General features: G+C 53.3%; 7 protein-coding genes across 7 annotated transcripts; 4 read left to right on the forward strand and 3 right to left on the reverse strand.

The window, feature by feature from the left end:
- Window positions 1-169: 169 nt before the first annotated feature.
- On the reverse strand, window positions 170-2,386 carry A1O7_05168 (1,4-alpha-glucan-branching enzyme; the record flags this gene model as incomplete). The annotated part of the gene is made up of 3 exons (XM_007759178.1): window positions 170-196; window positions 264-2,260; window positions 2,311-2,386. 3 exons carry the CDS (start codon window positions 2,384-2,386, stop codon window positions 170-172), a joined length of 2,100 nt encoding a protein of 699 aa, XP_007757368.1.
- Window positions 2,387-2,936: 550 nt separating this feature from the next.
- On the reverse strand, window positions 2,937-3,810 carry A1O7_05169 (uncharacterized protein; the record flags this gene model as incomplete). The annotated part of the gene is made up of 2 exons (XM_007759179.1): window positions 2,937-3,316; window positions 3,366-3,810. 2 exons carry the CDS (start codon window positions 3,808-3,810, stop codon window positions 2,937-2,939), a joined length of 825 nt encoding a protein of 274 aa, XP_007757369.1.
- A 619-nt stretch (window positions 3,811-4,429) lies between these two features.
- On the forward strand, window positions 4,430-6,238 carry A1O7_05170 (ATP-dependent Clp protease ATP-binding subunit ClpX; the record flags this gene model as incomplete). Its single annotated transcript, XM_007759180.1, has 1 exon — window positions 4,430-6,238. The coding sequence occupies one exon, from the start codon at window positions 4,430-4,432 to the stop codon at window positions 6,236-6,238; it is 1,809 nt and encodes a 602-aa protein (XP_007757370.1).
- Window positions 6,239-8,198: 1,960 nt separating this feature from the next.
- Window positions 8,199-8,768, forward strand: A1O7_05171 (uncharacterized protein; the record flags this gene model as incomplete). The annotated part of the gene is made up of 1 exon (XM_007759181.1): window positions 8,199-8,768. One exon carries the CDS (start codon window positions 8,199-8,201, stop codon window positions 8,766-8,768), a length of 570 nt encoding a protein of 189 aa, XP_007757371.1.
- A 1,257-nt stretch (window positions 8,769-10,025) lies between these two features.
- On the reverse strand, window positions 10,026-11,422 carry A1O7_05172 (uncharacterized protein; the record flags this gene model as incomplete). Its single annotated transcript, XM_007759182.1, has 4 exons — window positions 10,026-10,939; window positions 10,992-11,063; window positions 11,113-11,331; window positions 11,389-11,422. The coding sequence occupies 4 exons, from the start codon at window positions 11,420-11,422 to the stop codon at window positions 10,026-10,028; spliced, it is 1,239 nt and encodes a 412-aa protein (XP_007757372.1).
- A 1,609-nt stretch (window positions 11,423-13,031) lies between these two features.
- On the forward strand, window positions 13,032-14,602 carry A1O7_05173 (membrane dipeptidase; the record flags this gene model as incomplete). The annotated part of the gene is made up of 4 exons (XM_007759183.1): window positions 13,032-13,272; window positions 13,340-13,552; window positions 13,611-13,993; window positions 14,048-14,602. 4 exons carry the CDS (start codon window positions 13,032-13,034, stop codon window positions 14,600-14,602), a joined length of 1,392 nt encoding a protein of 463 aa, XP_007757373.1.
- Window positions 14,603-14,937: 335 nt separating this feature from the next.
- Window positions 14,938-16,295, forward strand: A1O7_05174 (uncharacterized protein; the record flags this gene model as incomplete). The annotated part of the gene is made up of 2 exons (XM_007759184.1): window positions 14,938-15,009; window positions 15,066-16,295. The coding sequence occupies 2 exons, from the start codon at window positions 14,938-14,940 to the stop codon at window positions 16,293-16,295; spliced, it is 1,302 nt and encodes a 433-aa protein (XP_007757374.1).
- Between the last annotated feature and the right edge of the window lie 1,210 nt (window positions 16,296-17,505).

Here is a 17,505-nt window from a genome sequence, read left to right on the forward strand (position 1 = left end):
TTTCTCAGAGATGTTCCAGCACAACTGGCACGAGTTTTGAAACCTCCGACTGGAACTGCACCGCATCCATATGACCCTGTCACGCGGGTTCACAATGAGAATTGAAGACTGTAACGAGTCCTCCTCCTAGACTCAATCATGGTACACACCTCGCTGCCAGAGTCTAGAATCACAACGTAGATTCGAGGGCGAGAACCTGTAAATTCAAAAGTCAGGACTACTTTTCCCAACGGTTCGAGTCTTGTGGGATAGAAAGGACTTACCAACGCCGTCCTCGTCGGGATATACACCTGTGTGAAGTTTCTCCGACCATTCCAGGGCATATCCGTGGTGAAGAACCTCGTGTCTTTCGCGTTGCGTCCGTGCCCGCCATACTCGGGCGAGTCTGTGTCAATGATGATTCTATACACGCCCGGTGCGTCCACACCCACACGATAATCGGTGAAGGATGCTGAAGGATGGAAGTTGAAGATCCAGAGCAGACCGGCACGCTCGAAGACGAGGACCTTGTCAGATTCGTTCTTGAGAGAAATGTATGCTTGTGGCGAGTGGAGCCAGCCGTACTTCTCCTCGTTCCATTGCATGGTTCGGTCGAATTCGTTGAGGAATTTGTATCTCAAGAGACTGTCTTCGCTGAGGTGGAGTTGGCGACGGGCGTACCAGAAAGAATTGTCGTTGCCCGCGCGGGGGAAGTCGAGCCATTCGGGGTGACCGAACTCGTTGCCTTCAAAGTTAAGCCACCCTTCGCCGCCCAAGCCGTGGGTGAGCAGGCGGATCATTTTGTGCAGAGACATTGCGCGGTCGATGACAGGTGTCAACTCTGAGAGGACCGACATATGTGTATACATCTCCTTGTCAGCGAGCCACATCATCAGCGACTTGTCACCGACAAGCGCCTGATCGTGGGATTCGGTGTATGCGATGGTCTTCTCCCCATGGCGTCGGTTGGTGAGTGTGAATGCGATGTTGCCAATGTCCCATTCATCGTCTGACATTTCTTTCAGCATCTTGATGTACATGTCTGGAACAGCCATGGCGAGGCGATAGTCGAAACCAACACCACCAAGGGAGAGCGGCAGGCATAGGGCAGGCATTCCAGAAACGTCTTCGGCTATGGTGATGCATCTGGGATAGATGGTGTGAAGCATTTCGTTCGCCAGCATTAGATAGACGACACCTTCTTCGTCGACCGCAGGCCCGAAATACTCGTGGTAGCCCCCTGAGAAACCCGTCCCAATGCCATGATGAGTGTAGAGCATTGACGTGACGCCATCGAACCGGAAGCCGTCGAACTGATACTCTTCCATCCAGAATCTGAGGTTGGACAGGAGGAATCGCATTACTTCGTGGTGACCGTAGTTGAAGAGCCTGGAGTCCCAGAGTTCGTGCCGACCTTTAGCGCCTTCGTGGAAGTACAGATGGTCGCTGCCGTCGAACATGTTGAGGCCATCCAGGGTGTTCTTGCTGGCGTGTGAGTGCACAACATCCAAGAGGATTGTAATCCCCATGCCGTGAGCAGTGTCAATTAGCTCTTTCAGGTCTTCAGGGCTGCCATATCTCGAGCTTGCCGCGAAAAATGAGTTGACCTGGTAGCCAAAGGATGCGTAGTATGCATGCTCCATGATAGCCATCAGCTGAATGACGTTGTAGCCGAGGTAGTGTATTCTGGGGAGCATATTCTTGGTAAACTCCTTGTATGTTGCAACTTTCAACTCGGGCGAAGAGATGCCAACGTGTGCCTCGTAGATGCGTACGCTTTTCGGATAGGGGGGCCTGGGGTTTTTAAAGGTATATTTTTCGCTCTTGGGAGGATTCCATAACACCGCATCGTAGACTGGGGACACGGACAGGTCTTGGGTAACTCTTTTAATCCAAGCCGGTATTCTTTCTATCCGCTCACCACCGGGGATGACGAACGAAACCTTTAGTTTTGAGTTGTGTGGAATGGCAGGCACGCCATCTTTGGCTGGGAGGTGGATTGACCATACGCCATATTCATTTCTCTGCAGAGGATGTGATTCTCTGTTCCAGTCGTTGAATTCGCCAATAAGGAATGCTTGCTCTGCGTTCGGAGCCCATTCCTGGTAGTATATCCCACCATTGGAGTCGAAGGTGAAGCCAAACTTTTCATAACCTCGACTGAACTTCTCCAGTCCACCTTCAGTCTGATCGATCCTCTTTATCCACTCTTGAGCTTTAGAAAATCTGTGTTTCAGGGCATCGCGGAATGGCTCTAACCAAGGGTCGAGCTTAATGACACCTGGAAACACGTGTTAATGCAGTCCGAGGAAATCCGTCAGAGCTTCCTACCTGTTCCGTCTGGGGCAGCTTCACCATTGGCTGGTGCAGCCAGAACCGAATTTTGGGATGCTTGAGCCAATGCCATGAGGGATGGTCAAACCAAGGTCAATTCGAAAGCGAGGAAGTCTGCAATGGGCAATCGACAGTTGGGCAATCGACAGTGAAGTCGGGTTGTAGGAGAAGTCTGAAGAACTCCAAAAGGTAGTCACAAAACGGGAGACTGTGTGCAGAATGTATTTATCGAGCCGTTGCCCACCAGGTACAGGACAAAATCTCACAGATGGCGGGGTCTCAACTTTGGATGGAAAAATGTTGAATGAGCTGTTCACTGCACGTCCCGCGACGCCCTCCAAGTTTGGTTGTGATTGATGTCATCGCTCGGCCAAAAACACAATTTCGCCGCAAGCTCAACCCGTGGGGAAGCGCTAGGCGACGCTAGTGGTGCCAGCGGAGCTCAGATCTTTCACATGTCCCAATGCGCGTCTCCGCCGAGTTTCACCGTCCCGAGTGTTTTTCCGCTCCGAGCAGCCTCGTCCCTTTCTTTCCGCTGGGCCGTTACCGGTAGCTGAGGACTGAGCGATCAAGCAATGCGAGCCGACGAGTCTCGTACTGTACATATGGCTTTGGCCCACTCTCTACTCAACCCGCTCTCCTTCGAGATCACCCCCCTTTTTCATCAAATCCACCTTGTCGCCGTCTTTAGTCAACGTCTTCTGGAGCACACTCTCCCGCTCGTGACCCGACACACCCACGTCCAAGCATCTGGCAATAAAACTGCACAACAACTCTTCTGCCTCATGTGAGTTCTTAGTCAGTGCATGGTCATCGCCCTCGAACAGCTTCAGACTCCGGTCTCCTTTTTTGCCATACGCTTCATAGAGGCTCTGAGAACAGTGCCAATTCAGCGTTCGGTCGCCTGTGCCATGAAGCAACAGGACTGGTCGAGGTGCCAAATATCTGATGCCGTTGGTGGCTGCAGTTTGGCTTGCAACCGTAGCGCAGCCCAGCACTCGGTCTTTGCAAAATCAGCGAAGGTCTAGACAAGCTAGAGGTGATTCAAATACCTTTCTCCTGTCCGCCGACCGTAAATACTGGCGCACCACCAAAGGACCACCCAACCAACACATAACTGCGAATGGAGTACTTTCCGTCGAGATAACCCATCGCCGATGTTACGTCTTCCACGCAGGGGTTGTTATCGGCGGGGTATCGATAATCAAGCCGGAGCACTGGGATACCTCTTCGGAGACTGGAGAGCTTGTCGCCAATTGAGACATATATCCCGGACGGCCCGCTCACACCTCCACCAGCACCTGATAGAAGCAGGGCAGCAGCAGAGATTCTGTCCTGATTCTCCTTATAGCCGGCAGGTAGATGCAGGAATCCACGGACCGTCGTACTGCCAACGGGAATGTTGAGACGCTCGACTGTGCCAACGGTCTTCTGTTCGTGTTTCAGGGCTTCGAAGCCTTCAGCATGTTCCAGCGCGCTCGCGCTACCGGGATCCATATTGGGCTGTAGTACCCTTGTTGACCCGTTTGACGAGGCACGACCAAGTTGGCTAATGTTGGTATTATAAAGGGCACGTCGGAACAACTTGAGAAGGCGCATAGAGAGCCCAATTGATGCAAATCAAGAGCAGGCTCAGCCTTGCGGAAACGTTCATATTAATAAGAGTTGCTTGCCACATCCTGCTCGGAGACCTCACGTCATTTGGATCAACATTCCATCCAGTCAGAACCAACAGCTCGATTGCTGAGGACGCAGCGCTTCTCTACTAGACCACACGCAAGACGGCAATCGATGTGGTTGATTCGAGTTGATATATCATATTCGTTCGTGTCTTAGGCGTCAAAGCCGAGCGCCCGTATCCGGGTCGTCCTGGTCGGATGAAGTGAGTTCGAAATCTTGGTCGGTGAAGCATCGGCTAAACTCGAGCTGGTGTGGCGTTTGACTGAGGGGAAACCATTTGAGGTGCGCTTGACCAGAGCAACATAGGAGCAACTATTGTGAAAGGCATCTCGGTGTCTGGCTATATTCCCTGACCGACCCATACCTGTCATGAACTGTAGCCATGCAGCCATTGAGCGCGGTTCCGTCCTTCCTCTGCCCTGCGCTCGATAGTACCATGGCTGCCTCTACAAGCTCAGTCCCTCGGCGACTGCGCTTATCATATGTCGCCTTGAGCAAGCGATCACTATCTACCAGCTCGCAAGCTCGATCCTCATCACAATTTCATCGGTCGGACTTTATCAACCAACCTTTCACAGGCACTTACGAGCCGGGCCTGCCCACCTCAGGACCTCTAGGGGGAGCTTCCAGCTATGGCACCCCTCGCCTAACTCCGAAGATGCTGAAGCAGCACCTCGATCAGTTTGTTGTCGGCCAAGAAAGGGCAAAGAAAGTCCTCAGCGTTGCGGTGTTCAACCATTACCAGAGGATACAAGAGTTGCAAAGGCGAGAGGAGGAGGAGGAAGAGCTGTTGGCACAGAGGGAAAGACGAGAGAGACATCCAGTCGAGAGCGAATTCCCTGGTCAACAACCCACAATTCGTATGGGTGGCCCTCCGGGCCCTGGCTTCGGGCCACGAGCGAGTGGTTCGCCTTTGGTTGACACCAGTCCTCTCACTTTGGAGAAATCGAATATATTGCTACTAGGTCCCAGTGGCGTGGGAAAGACATTAATGGCCAAGACACTTGCGCGGGTGCTGTCGGTACCCTTTTCCATGTCAGACTGTACACCCTTCACTCAGGCCGGATATATTGGCGAAGATGCCGAAGTCTGCGTGCATCGGTTGCTAGCGGCTGCGAATTATGATGTCGAGAGGGCCGAACGAGGTATCATTTGTCTCGATGAAATCGACAAGATTGCAACAGCAAAGGTCAGCCATGGAAAAGACGTGTCCGGAGAAGGTGTCCAACAAGCGCTTTTAAAAATCGTCGAAGGCACGACGATCCAAATCCAGGCCAAGCCAGAACGGAACGCTCCTCGCGCTGGTGGCCAGTCACAGACCTACCCAACTAACAGTCCCCTGGGTGCTGGCTTCTCTTCTGGTCCATCTGGCGCCTCAGCCACTCCTGCTAAAGGAGAAGTCTACAACGTCCGCACCGATAACATTCTCTTCATCTGCAGCGGTGCGTTTATCGGCCTGCAGAAGCACATAATGGACCGCTTGGCGAAGGGTAGCATCGGCTTTGGTGCTAACGTACGCTCAAGTTTCAATCTGACCTCTTACGGCCGCGATCAAAAGTCCACAACCGCCGCTCCCGTCCCTATACTGCCAGGATCTCAAGAGGAAGCCCTCTATAAGAAACATTTACCCTTCTTCACCCCAGCTCCAGCTCCTGAACAGTCGTCTTTGGATGGATCTCCTACAGAGCCAAACTACTTCAACCCATTAGACCTGGTCACCCCAGCCGACCTCCAGTCTTACGGCTTCATCCCCGAGCTTGTCGGCCGAATTCCTACCGCAGCCGCTTTGGCCGCTCTTACCCATTCCATGTTATTACGCATATTGACGGAGCCTCGTAACTCGCTGGTGGCTCAGTATGTCACTCTCTTCTCGCTATCGGGCATCGAGCTCCGCTTCACCACGCCGGCCCTCCACGTGGTCGCCTCGAATGCCCTTGCCATGGGTACAGGAGCCCGTGCTCTTCGTACCGAGATGGAGACTATTCTTGGAGATGCCATGTTTGAGGCGCCCGGCAGTTCTGTGAAGTATGTCCTTGTCACAGAATGTGTTGCCAAGAGAGAAGAGGGAGCAATTTACTTCGGTCGAGGCCAGGGCGGCAAGTTTCATGCTTTGATTGCTCAGGAAGAGGGCGACTGGGAAGACAAGCAGAAGCGTAAGGACCCTGAGCGCAAGGTCGACACTAGTTCCGCTAGCTTCGAGGACTGGAGAACGAAGTCGACTATCGCAGCTGGTAGCGGCGGGTGAGACTGTATGGACTGATGTCGACGATTGATGACTGATGAACTCGTACCAACAAGAATGGAAGCTATATTCACTGCAGCCAACTCTTTCCAACTCAAATCCATCTGGATTCCTAGACACAGTAGACGACCACCAACGTCCTTGTCGGGACAATTTCAGCCTCGCTACCGCTTACTCAATTTCCTCCCGCAACTGCGTCCTCCTTCTACCGCCGGCGTCAGGATTCTGCCTCACCCTTGACCGCTACTACTACACGATTGGCACAACTTGCACATGGAGCCCTCCACAAGCCACCACATTCACTTTCTCAAAATTCATGGGATATAAACCAAAGACGCCAAAAAAATGATCGCCTTCGGGCAATGCATCTGCGTGGCCACCTACGAACACGAGCTGAGTGCAGCCACGAAAGTGGATTCCCAGCGACTGCTGAGCATGCTGGCTATGGGGTCACTCCTTCATAGTCAGCGTAACGTTCCTCCTTTGTGACAGCGTTTATGCAATGAGGCATAGGGTAAAAATTCGAAATCGCCCCAGCGGCCAGTTTGCAAACTCCCGGGAGCTTCGGCTTCGCAGAGGAGGCACGGATTTTTGCTGGTTTACTGTTCGAGTCGTGGTGTGGTTGGACTTTTTAGTACCACGACGCACCGCTTACACTCTTTATTTTCACCTGCTGCTTATAGGTTAGGCAGTGACAGCTTAAGTCGAGGTGTGGCAGTATCGGAACTTGGCTCACCGCAACATCTACAGTGATCTTCGGGGCGAGCAACCATATCACGGTGTAAAGCTAGACCCTCTAAACCTTGCAGCACGATGCGATATGAGGCATCAAGCGTGGATACCAGTTCTATCACTTGCAGCTCATCTATTGCAACATGAGCATCTAACGGGTTTATTACTCCCCCGATACTCTTAGAACTGCCGACGGGCTCTACCATGGGAGATGCTGGAGCATCTGCTGGAGACCCTTCTTGAGTATGCTCCTCTGGAGGTCAATTATGGCAGATGGTGCGAAGGGGACCAAGAGACACTGCTTGGATGACTCTTCTTTACAGGCTTGTGGTTGCAGTCTTAGCGACCCTCTGGATCCCTCTGTGGTCAGGCATACTCTTTAGCAAGCTGCCTTTTGACCAGGTCACGGTGATACAAGACTCCCAAGATTGAGCGACAACAAGTTAACCACAAGGAGCCAGGCGCCTTTTAGGTCTCGCAACTGTCACTCAGCGCTTGCACAAAGCAGTCATGTATTGGGTTGACATTGACTAGGCTCACAAGGACAACTTTCAACCTGGGCAATGCAATTTCAAAGCTCAAGCCTGGATATGGCCCTGAGTCACAAGCCATACTCGGTCCTTGACATTGTCTTTGATCGCCGGATATAGACTACAGATGGCATGGCTCACGCTGTTCTTTGACTACAAGGCCAGTTCCCCCTGTATCCCTAACAGTGAGGACTCGTGCACATGAGGGACAGCATCGGTGACCTACAAAGCGATATCTGTTGCGCTGTCGCTTCTTCAATGATAGCTGCACACAGATACTCTATAGCATATGAACCAGGACGGCCAGAGGATGTTCAAGACAACGACCATTTACAAGCAGGGAATCTCAGTTCGACACGACCGCGTCCACTTTAGTTCAGTTAACGCGGCTCCCGCGCACGTTGATCATCAGCACCCATACAGCCGCAGTGCGGATCAACCGTCACCGGCCCCAGCACGTATCACGTTGATGCCGCTGAGATCGAGGATATCTTTACCTGGGCATCACTGAAACCTTTCTTCTGCCTTCCTTGTCCCTCTTGCTCGTTCAGACCACCTCGATCTCGAACATCAACCTCTTGACAGCTTGCGTTTGACCCGCAATCTTCTCCATCAGTGTGGCTCTTCAGTGTGCCTTTTGTCCTTTAACAGGTTCACCTCACGACAGTTCCTCCAAGAGAGACCGACGAGCTGATCTGACAATGGACTCCCCACAAGGCACCCGCTACTTCGACGCCAATCTGGACGATGGGGCCGAGGAGACCATTCTCCCAGGTCAGAACGTGGCTAGAACTCACCTCCGCTTCGACGACCCAGAGAACCCGGAACCGCGCAACACGCAAGGGCAAACCCGTGACACTCGTGGCAAAGGCCCTGGCTGGGGTAGACGCAAGGGCCGTGGCATCGAGAAGGTGCGTGAGCGCGAAACCAAACCCATGATGCAAGCAAAGTACGCGATGTTGGAAGTAAAGTACGAGGTGGAGAAACGGAACTCCAACCTCCGCATCGCCGACCAGAGAGAGACAATCGCCACCCTCGAAAACGACAAGGATCGACTCCAAGAACAGAACGCGGCGCGACAGGCTCTGGTCGCTGAGTTGGAAACGAAGATCGCCGAGCTAGAGAAGAAACTCGTCAAGACGAACAAGACCGTCGAGCAGCACAAGAGACTCGTCGCACAGCAGGAGAAGGCCCTGGCGGGCATGGCGATGAAGCTTGGTCTCGGTGATGCCGACACAATGGACGTTGGTGCCAAGATTGAGCGCGATTGAATGAAGCACCAGAAGCAGGGAAGGTATGATATCAGGTACCAGTCGGTTTATGCCTTTCGTGGAAGACACAAAGATGACTGACGACTCTATTTTCGCAGGTGCGCCTTGTCGATCAACGACCATCAAGGAGAAGCATATCATGTCACGGCCATGAGCTCAGCATTGGGCCTCCGAACACTGAGCCGGGTCTTGGTCGCTGACCCTGAGACTGTTCAATGCAGGAAGACTTGGATGGTATTAGCCTTCACCAGGTCAATAGGATCGAAAGTGAGGAACAAAGGGGCTCAACAATGCATGTGATGTGTGCCAATGCTCGCATCGGACTCTGAATTCGACCACAGATATGGGAAGTTGGGAAGATCACCTCGCTCCCGCATCAACTGCGGTACATACTTGGAACCTTGGTAGCTAGTCATCCCGTAGATGCAGCCCGATCAATGAGACGGCTTCCAAAGAAGCTTTGTCCCAATTAAGGCTCCCGTGTGCTACAGTAGACGACTCCTTGTCGCTTCGCTCCACTGATACTGTACGCGTGGATTTTACAGTACCATAAGCCTTCGAATTTGTTCGTGTCACTGTAAGCTTATGAAAGTCAAGCACGTCAACTTATGGTTGATTTCCACGACAGAGTCTACGACTCCGCGATCGAGATGGGCCCGGGAAAAGACGATGTGTAACAGGACGGATGCCAACGAGTGGAATGAGGAGGTCAGACGACAGTCTTAATGACTGCAAGGGCTGCAAGCGCCTCAAGTTGTCTATCTGAATTACTATCGAGAGAGAGAAGAGAGAGAGAGAGCGTTACAGACGCCTTAGCAGGTGGGAGGCACCTTCCCACTAGCTATATCAGGCTTAGTGGCGTCATGTGACACAACGCACAACACAACGGAAGGTCGCTGATAACCATCCTGTAGCAAGGGCCCGGGTTGCGTGGCTACCGTAGCTACGTCTTTTCCCTTAGTGGAGCAGGGCATATTAACGCAATACTGCTGCGCAGTACGGAGTACTGCGTACTGTGACGGCAAGCAGCAAATACTGTGGCTGGGTTTTGTATTTGGGTAATTACATGACCGCACGATCGTCATGAGGTCTGGTTACCCATGAATGGGTGCACTAGTCATGACAGACAGACAAATAGACAGACAGACAGGCAGGGAGATGGACGAGGGCATACGTGATATACACGTGACCTATCTATCCCCAAGTAACCCATAGGTGACCTATGCATTCCTACGTAGTTTGCCCATCCACGAGCCATCAGTAAGCATGCGGGCTGGTAGGCCGGGTCCGCGACGCAACATGGTCGGAACTACCGGCCGAATGGCACGTCTCGAGATCAGGTTCCTCCCTCAGATCAGGCAGGTATGCTTTCCTGCCGCCGCCGCCGCCGCCACTGGAGCAGCCAAGATCTTTGTGGGTGATCGTGATCGGCCCGTGTCGACGATCAGCTTCTGCGTATTTTTGCTCCCACTCTTCGGCAAGATCCAGGCGATGCTCCTCGATGGTGTCGGGGTGCGAGGACCGGGACCTGGACTTGCTTGAGAAGACCGCCCCCACTCTCCCTCTGGAAGACAAGACGGTCAGAGACCGCCTGTTCGAGGAGGCGTTCGTCGTCATACCCTTCCGGCTTGTCTTGTAGAGTGCGCGAATGGCGGGGAGACAGCTGCAGATGATGGCCGAGTTTGTCTCCGCGGCCGTCCAGATCGTGGTGTCGGTGTTGTCCCATAGGGGGTCCGTCGAGTTTGAGCCGCCGAACTCGGCGATGAACCGTAGCCGGACAACCGCGGTGACGCAGGCAAATGCGCCGACTTGAAACATGATTACCAGGCCGATCTTCTGGTTCAGTTCTAGTTTGAGACGCATGATCCAGGGAATGGGGAGCGCGAGGATGAGGACGTCTTGGAATATGTTGATGCCTGCGTGTCCGTAAGTCAGGGCGTTGATGCTGATGCACTTGGCGCCGCGGATCGATTTGTCCCAGTTGAAAGCGACGGGAAGGCATTGAAGCATCTGGCATAGCAGGACGACCACGCCTGAAAGGACCACGAATGCTATCATAGTGTTGCAGAGGATCTGGAAGCCTCTGGACGGGAAGACACGCGTGTAGAAGAGCAGGATCGAGACCTTGGTGAGCATGAGGATGACAATGTAGAAGATCTCATCGACCCAGACTTGTGCCCGTCAGCGAGGAGGATCGTGCTGCATCAGGGGGGTTCGACATACATAGTTGAAAGATCTTCGTCGCCGTCCACACCGAATTGTCCCACGTGTGTTTCCCGAGACCATGGATGGCCACTACGCAGCCGTCAGCCGATTCTCTTCCCGTTGGGTAGGATTAACTCACTCCATGCGCCTATGCCGATGAATGGAATGACGAGGATTGCAGCAACACTGATGACGATGTCGTCGGGCCAGATCCGCTTCGATACGAGAGACCGGGAAGCCAGGCGGAGGAAGACGGCGAATATGGCCAGCGAGCCGGTCACCAGATTCACCACTAGCACTGTATGTTGCCTCGACTCGGGTTTGAGGCCGCAGACCTGTTCTTGTAGCTTGCCCAGTGCTAGATACAGACAGGTCAGTGGTTATCCAGCCAGTGTAACATATTGGTAGCACGTACTTATCGATTCTGCCAAGGTGCAGTTTTTCAACATGCAGTGCGACGTGGATTGCTTCAACTCGTGGTTCTGACACTGACATGCAGTGTTGGTGAGCGAGCAGTTGGCCGTCGAAAAGGTGTCGACCAGGCATGATAACTGTCGTCTTTGTTATTCGAGCCGCCCGATTGAGGTCTGCAAGGTACTGACAGTGCATGGGGACAAATCATTGAAATTGGCTTGCGCACCGATGGTCCATGCCAAACAGCATAGCAGGATTTGGGTCGCCAGCAACCTGAAGTACCTCATCGTCGACCAGGTGAGCCACAACCGGCTTTGCAGTTGCAGCTGGCATCAAGAATGGCACCTCAAGACAAAGAGAGTGACTTGCGAAGAAGAGGGTATATGTGGGTTAGGTTCGCTCACACAAGAGCAGTGGACGAGCAGGAAGAAGGTCCACTCCAAAGTTCATCTGGGTTCGTTGCATTTTGCCGGGGGCATCCTGGTCTGCCCCTGCTTCGAACAGATGCAGGCTGACACCCTCGCCGGGTTTCGGTCATGCTGATGTTGATATCATCCAGGGCTTGTCCATCCCCACGGAAGAGCCACTAAATACGCAAATGTGGGAACCTGTCTTTGAAAGATGTCCTGCGATGGGTCGGGGAATGGAGAGAGCCGCAGAGATGCTGGCGGCCTCGACAAGCTTTTTACCCGTACGAGGTACCGAAGATGTGGCTCCAACGCTTGGGGTTCCGCTTCACACAGGATCCCGCATTCACGAGAGTTTGGCAGCTTGTGCTGACCTTTACACAGTACTGCGTGTATGGCGTCAATGGTGAGATGAGACACGGCGCGGCGAAATGGCGGGAGATAATGCTTCAGGTTCATGAACTTCCTTCACGCGAGAGATTACCGAGCGTGTACTGTATCTAGCCAACTCCCAGTCGAGCCAGAGCTAGTCTCGATCAGCTAATTCTCCGTACCTACTATGTAGATCTGTCCAGATTCCGGTCTGTGTCGGGCATCAGACGCAATCCGGTTGAAAATTTGCCAACGTGGCTGTTGTGGCCTCCCCCCCCTCCCCCCCACCCATGCAACGACTTCAGGGGCTGGTGGGTCAAGCGGCTCTGACAGAGAAAAGCTAGAAGCCCGGTCGAAGGCCTTAACCAGAATCAGCAGGTGAGGACGGAGTCTTCGCACTCGCGATCGGAGCCTCAAGAACGGCCTTGGAACCTTCCAGCGATGCAGTCGGATGGCATATTGGCGCTTCCTTCTCGGATCAATTCCTGTGACAACGAGTGAAACAAATGATACGCTCCTGCTATGGTTCTCCCGCACATCTCAAGGCGTGATCGCGGCTTCCGTGTGTACGCAATCACCTAGCGATCCTGGCTTGCAACCAGGGCTTCGGAGTACGCCGGCGGCGGAGACTGTCGTACCTCGTACATTGAAGCGCGTTGGACTGTCGAGACTGTTTATGTAAGCCCGCATCGTGATCGCGATGGTGGTGGGACAGCAAAACACCGTTGCGAGTAAAGGCATGCCTTGCTTCCTTGGGTCAATATGACCCATGATAGCGACTCAATCATGGAGGCGTCGATTATAGCTCTCCTCACCTAATTGCCAGTACACCATCCTCGCAAAAGTCCCCCAACCCTTGATCAACATGTCCAAGTCAGCGGTGAACAAAAAGGCCAAACCCAGCTGGACAACAGACGAGAGCTACGACCGCTACAAGAGACCAAGATGGCAACCAGTCCTTTTGCTCGCTGCAGGGCTCGTCTTGGTCCTGGCTATCAGGCTTGAAACTTATCAGCCACACCTGCTCTTACTGTTGGTGGCTCCATCGTCGATACTATCACTGGATCAGCGAGTCGTCAAAATCATGTCTCTTACTCCTCTAATAGGTACGACAATGCTCGGATCTTGACTGACAAAGAACGAGCTCCAACTAACAAACATGCTTGTATGCAGACGGACATAATGACCTGGCAGAAAGAGTCCGTTTCCACTTCCATAACCACATCTACAGCAGTGACTTCAGATCTAAATTTGAGAATGGCGGCATGCCAGAGCACTTTGACTTGCCTCGAATGATAACAGGCCGACAGGGCGGATTCTTCTGGAGTTGCTGGGTTGATTGTCCTAAGGATGGTTTGGATTTCTCGAATGAGAACTACGCTCCTGGTGAGTTCCTGTCGGTGTTGGTAATCCTGTACCGCAAATCCCTGACAACGAAGCTTAGTGGTCATCGAGGCGCTTGCTCAAATGGATGTTATTCATCGATTGCAGGCTGCCCGTCGAGATATCTTCTCTCCAGCTAGTCTCGACAGTACTTCGGCGTTGTCTGCCTTCAGGCGTGGTGGAAAATTGCTGTCCCCAATCGGACTGGAGGGACTACATATGGTAGGCCGAAATGCATCCACGTTAAGACTGTTTGACAAGCTAGGCGTCAAGTATGCGACGTTGACGTGGAACTGCCACAACGCGTTCGCGGACGCAGCGCAAGTCACCGTCTTGGATGACTCCCTCGATCCAGAGGCTGCTCGACCAGCCAAGCCCTATTGGGGTGGATTGAGTCTTTTGGGCACCCAGCTGATTCGTGAGATGAATCGGTTGGGGATGATGGTAAGGCAGAGTCTCTATCTCTGTGGTAATGTGGGAAGGCTTACCGCTACCCAGATCGACCTTTCACATACGCACCCGGCAACCATGCACGATGTCCTTGCAGGCAACGCAACCAAGTCATTCCCTGGTAGTCGAGCACCGGTCATCTTCTCGCACTCCTCGGCGCATGCACTTTGTCCTCATCCGCGTAATGTCCCGGACCATATCCTGCCACTGGTTAAGCAAACGAACTCTGTCGTGATGGTGACCTTCGTCCCGCAATTCATTTCGTGCGTCAACGCGACTGTCCCCGATAGATTGCCGATGTTCTACCCGGCCAATTCGACCCTTGAATGGGTGGCGGAGCACATAATGTACATTGGTAAGAAGATCGGATTTGAGCATGTGGGCATTGGGAGTGATTTTGATGGCATCCCGAGCACGCCGCGGGGCTTGGAGGATGTGAGCAAGTTTCCAGCGCTGGTCAAGCAGTTGTTGCGGCAAGGGTTAAGTGATGGGCAAGTCGCGGGCGTTATTGGGGGTAATGTGCTCAGGGTGTGGAAGGGCGTAGAGGAGATCAGCAGGGAGATGCTGCAGGAAGGGGTGCTTCCGATGGAGGACGATATATGACCAACATATCTAAGTCGAGGCTCCGATAGTCGTAACTCGTAACAGTCGCAATGAGCGGAGGAAAAGGGGCGAAATGCCGAGCCGCCCGGGTCGCCTGCGCCCCGCCGAACCTGAAAGGAGAAGCACTCGCAAACATCGACTGCGTAGAGATGACATGAGCTGATCACCATCTCACTAGATCTTGCATTCTTTCGCGCATTGTTCCTGCATACGGCATTTCTAATTATAATTTTGGCGCTGGTCGCATCGTGAGCCTCTTTCTATATTCCAGTTGTCCTCGTCAACAGCAGTTTAGCCGCCAACCCCCGTTTCCTACTAAGCAGCGTATCGACGGAATGGAAACCATTACACCCGAAAGAAGAAAGAAGATCCTGCGGGTGCTGTTCATATCGCTTCTTCTTGACCTGGTGAGCAAGAAGGCCCTTCGGTGGCACGGTCACGTACACGACTAACAAGATACAAGATATCCTTCACATTCATTCTTCCATTGTTCCCCTCGCTCCTCACGTTCTACCGCAGCCTCGAGAAGCATCCCTCTTCCGCACTGAACCGCATTCTCCACTACTTGAACGCCTACAAGTCCTCTTTCGCCGTCCCCATCAACGAGAAATACGACATCGTCCTGCTTGGAGGTGCGCTGGGTTCGCTCTTCTCGTTCTTGCAGGCCACTGCCAGCCCCGTGATTGGAAGAGCCTCGGACAAATATGGCAGGCGAACAGCGCTGTTGTGGAGCATGTGCGGCAACATTGCCAGTGTCGCATTATGGTGCTTCGCCGTCGATTTTCGGACTTTTCTGCTGAGTCGGGTCGTCGGCGGATTGAGTGAGGGGAATGTCCAGCTGGCGACGGCCATTGCCACGGACATCAGTACGGATGAGCAGAGAGGATCGACCATGGCGCTCGTGGGTGCCTGCTTCAGCGTCGCCTTCACGTTCGGACCAGCCATGGGAGCCGCCTTAGCGAGTGTCACGACCGTGATCGCCAACCCTTTCGCAACTGCTGCCGGGTTCTCACTGCTTCTGATTGTCCTGGAGACCCTGTACCTATATTTCCAGCTTCCGGAGACGAGACCGGCGAAGCGAGAGGCCCATGGCTCGAAAACGGTCAGTAGGGCATTCCGGCATACCAACAACCCGCTCGTTTTGAACATCGTCCATTTTCTGTTCCTCCTGCCCTTTTCCGGAATGGAGTTCTCGCTACCGTTTTTGATCACCTCTGTTCTGTACCCGGATCACTTGTCACCGTCGAAAATGAATGGACGATTACTGGGCTTTGTCGGCCTGGTCGCCTCGATTCTCCAAGGATCGGTTGTACGACGCTTGCCTCCACTCACCGTGGTTAAGATCGGAGTTGTATCAAGCACACTCTCGTTCTTCCTCCTTTCTCGGATCCAGGACACGGCTGGTCTGTACTGCGCTGGCGCACTACTTGCGGTCACCTCGGCCACGGTTGTGACTGGGTTGAACAGTCTCGGAAGTTTCGAGGCAAAGGAAAGTAATCGAGGAGAGGTGCTGGGAGCTTTGAGGAGTTGGGGGCAATTCGGCAGAGCGTTGGGTCCTATTGTGTTTTGCAGCCTGTTCTGGTGGGCTGGTCGTGAGACGGCTTATCTGATGGGCGGCAGTGCCATGCTGGGCGTTTCGGTGGTGGTATTTACGGCATTAAAGGCGCCAAAGGTGGAAAAGAAAGCTTCATGACGTTCGATTGGATATGAATGATAAGATGAATTGAGAGAAGTACGGAGTACTGACATCAATGATAAGACGAGGCCCCAAAGACGTGGCCAAGACCACATACCGTCTAAACAACAAAGGATAAACGTGAGGTCGGTTCGACTTCATACGACCAGGGCTTCAAACTCTGACCTCGCTGGAACTCAACTAGGCGGCCTCATCTCGGGATTTTGATTATCACTCCTTCTCCCCGATCAGACCAGAAACTGATCGTGCACAAACAGCCCACTATCTTTGTGTTTGGCAATCCTTCGTCACTCACTGCCTGACCTCCACCCATAACATCAGTCTCGGAGCCCACGTCCTCTGTGATCCTCGCTCGGCCCCCTTCTCCCCGGCACATGCCCTCGCGTCTAGCAGAGATGACCCTTACTCGACTTGAAACCACGCAGCCTCATCTTCATGGCACCTCTGATTTTAGTCGCAGAGCAATCTGGCTCAAGGAATTCGGAACAACGGTGAGTGAGCCATGAATGCGTCCTGCCTACCTATCTCGGGAGTGGCCCCAGGACTGTTCGGTGAGAATGACCGCTGAGTCCTGGCGTCGTCCATCCCAGAAGAGAAAAACAACCAGACGGACCTCGGAAGACATGCGACACGAGCTTCTCAGGTCATGCCTAAATGATGACACTTCCTTGCTTGCCCTCGTTGAGCGGCTGAGATGTTACGGACACAACGACTGCCGTACACGCATGTGCGATGCTGAGTACCAGCCGACAGAAGGAATCCCGTGCCAGATGCTGCAGCAGAGGCGATCTCCTTGGCGTGGGTGTGGACGTGGACGTGGACGTGGACGGGCCTCGATTCCAGATGGCTCACGACTCGACAAGGTGGTGCGGGACGAGGCGCCCTCGTTCGCCTGGCCCCAGAGGAAGAGGCGATAATACAAGCGCAGGCCACAGTGTATGCTCCGACGCAAGCCGATGGGCGGATGGCCGTATGAGAGCCGGATATCCTGATACCGACGCCACCCTGAGGGATGAGATCTGCGGAACTCGGATCAGCACGAGCCAGGTTGAGGCAGAGGTCTTCCTCTTGGTGTACATGTAGGTGGACACTGCATACTAAGTCTTGAATCATGATTTGTTCAATGTGGGCGCTAGCACTGGACCTGTGGGAAGATGCCTTGGACAGTATTCCGTATATATACAGGGAAAGGAATCATCTCGTGGGG

This window comes from Cladophialophora yegresii, assembly GCF_000585515.1.
Source record: "Cladophialophora yegresii CBS 114405 chromosome Unknown aczIN-supercont1.3, whole genome shotgun sequence".
Taxonomy (NCBI): Eukaryota; Fungi; Ascomycota; class Eurotiomycetes; order Chaetothyriales; family Herpotrichiellaceae; genus Cladophialophora; species Cladophialophora yegresii.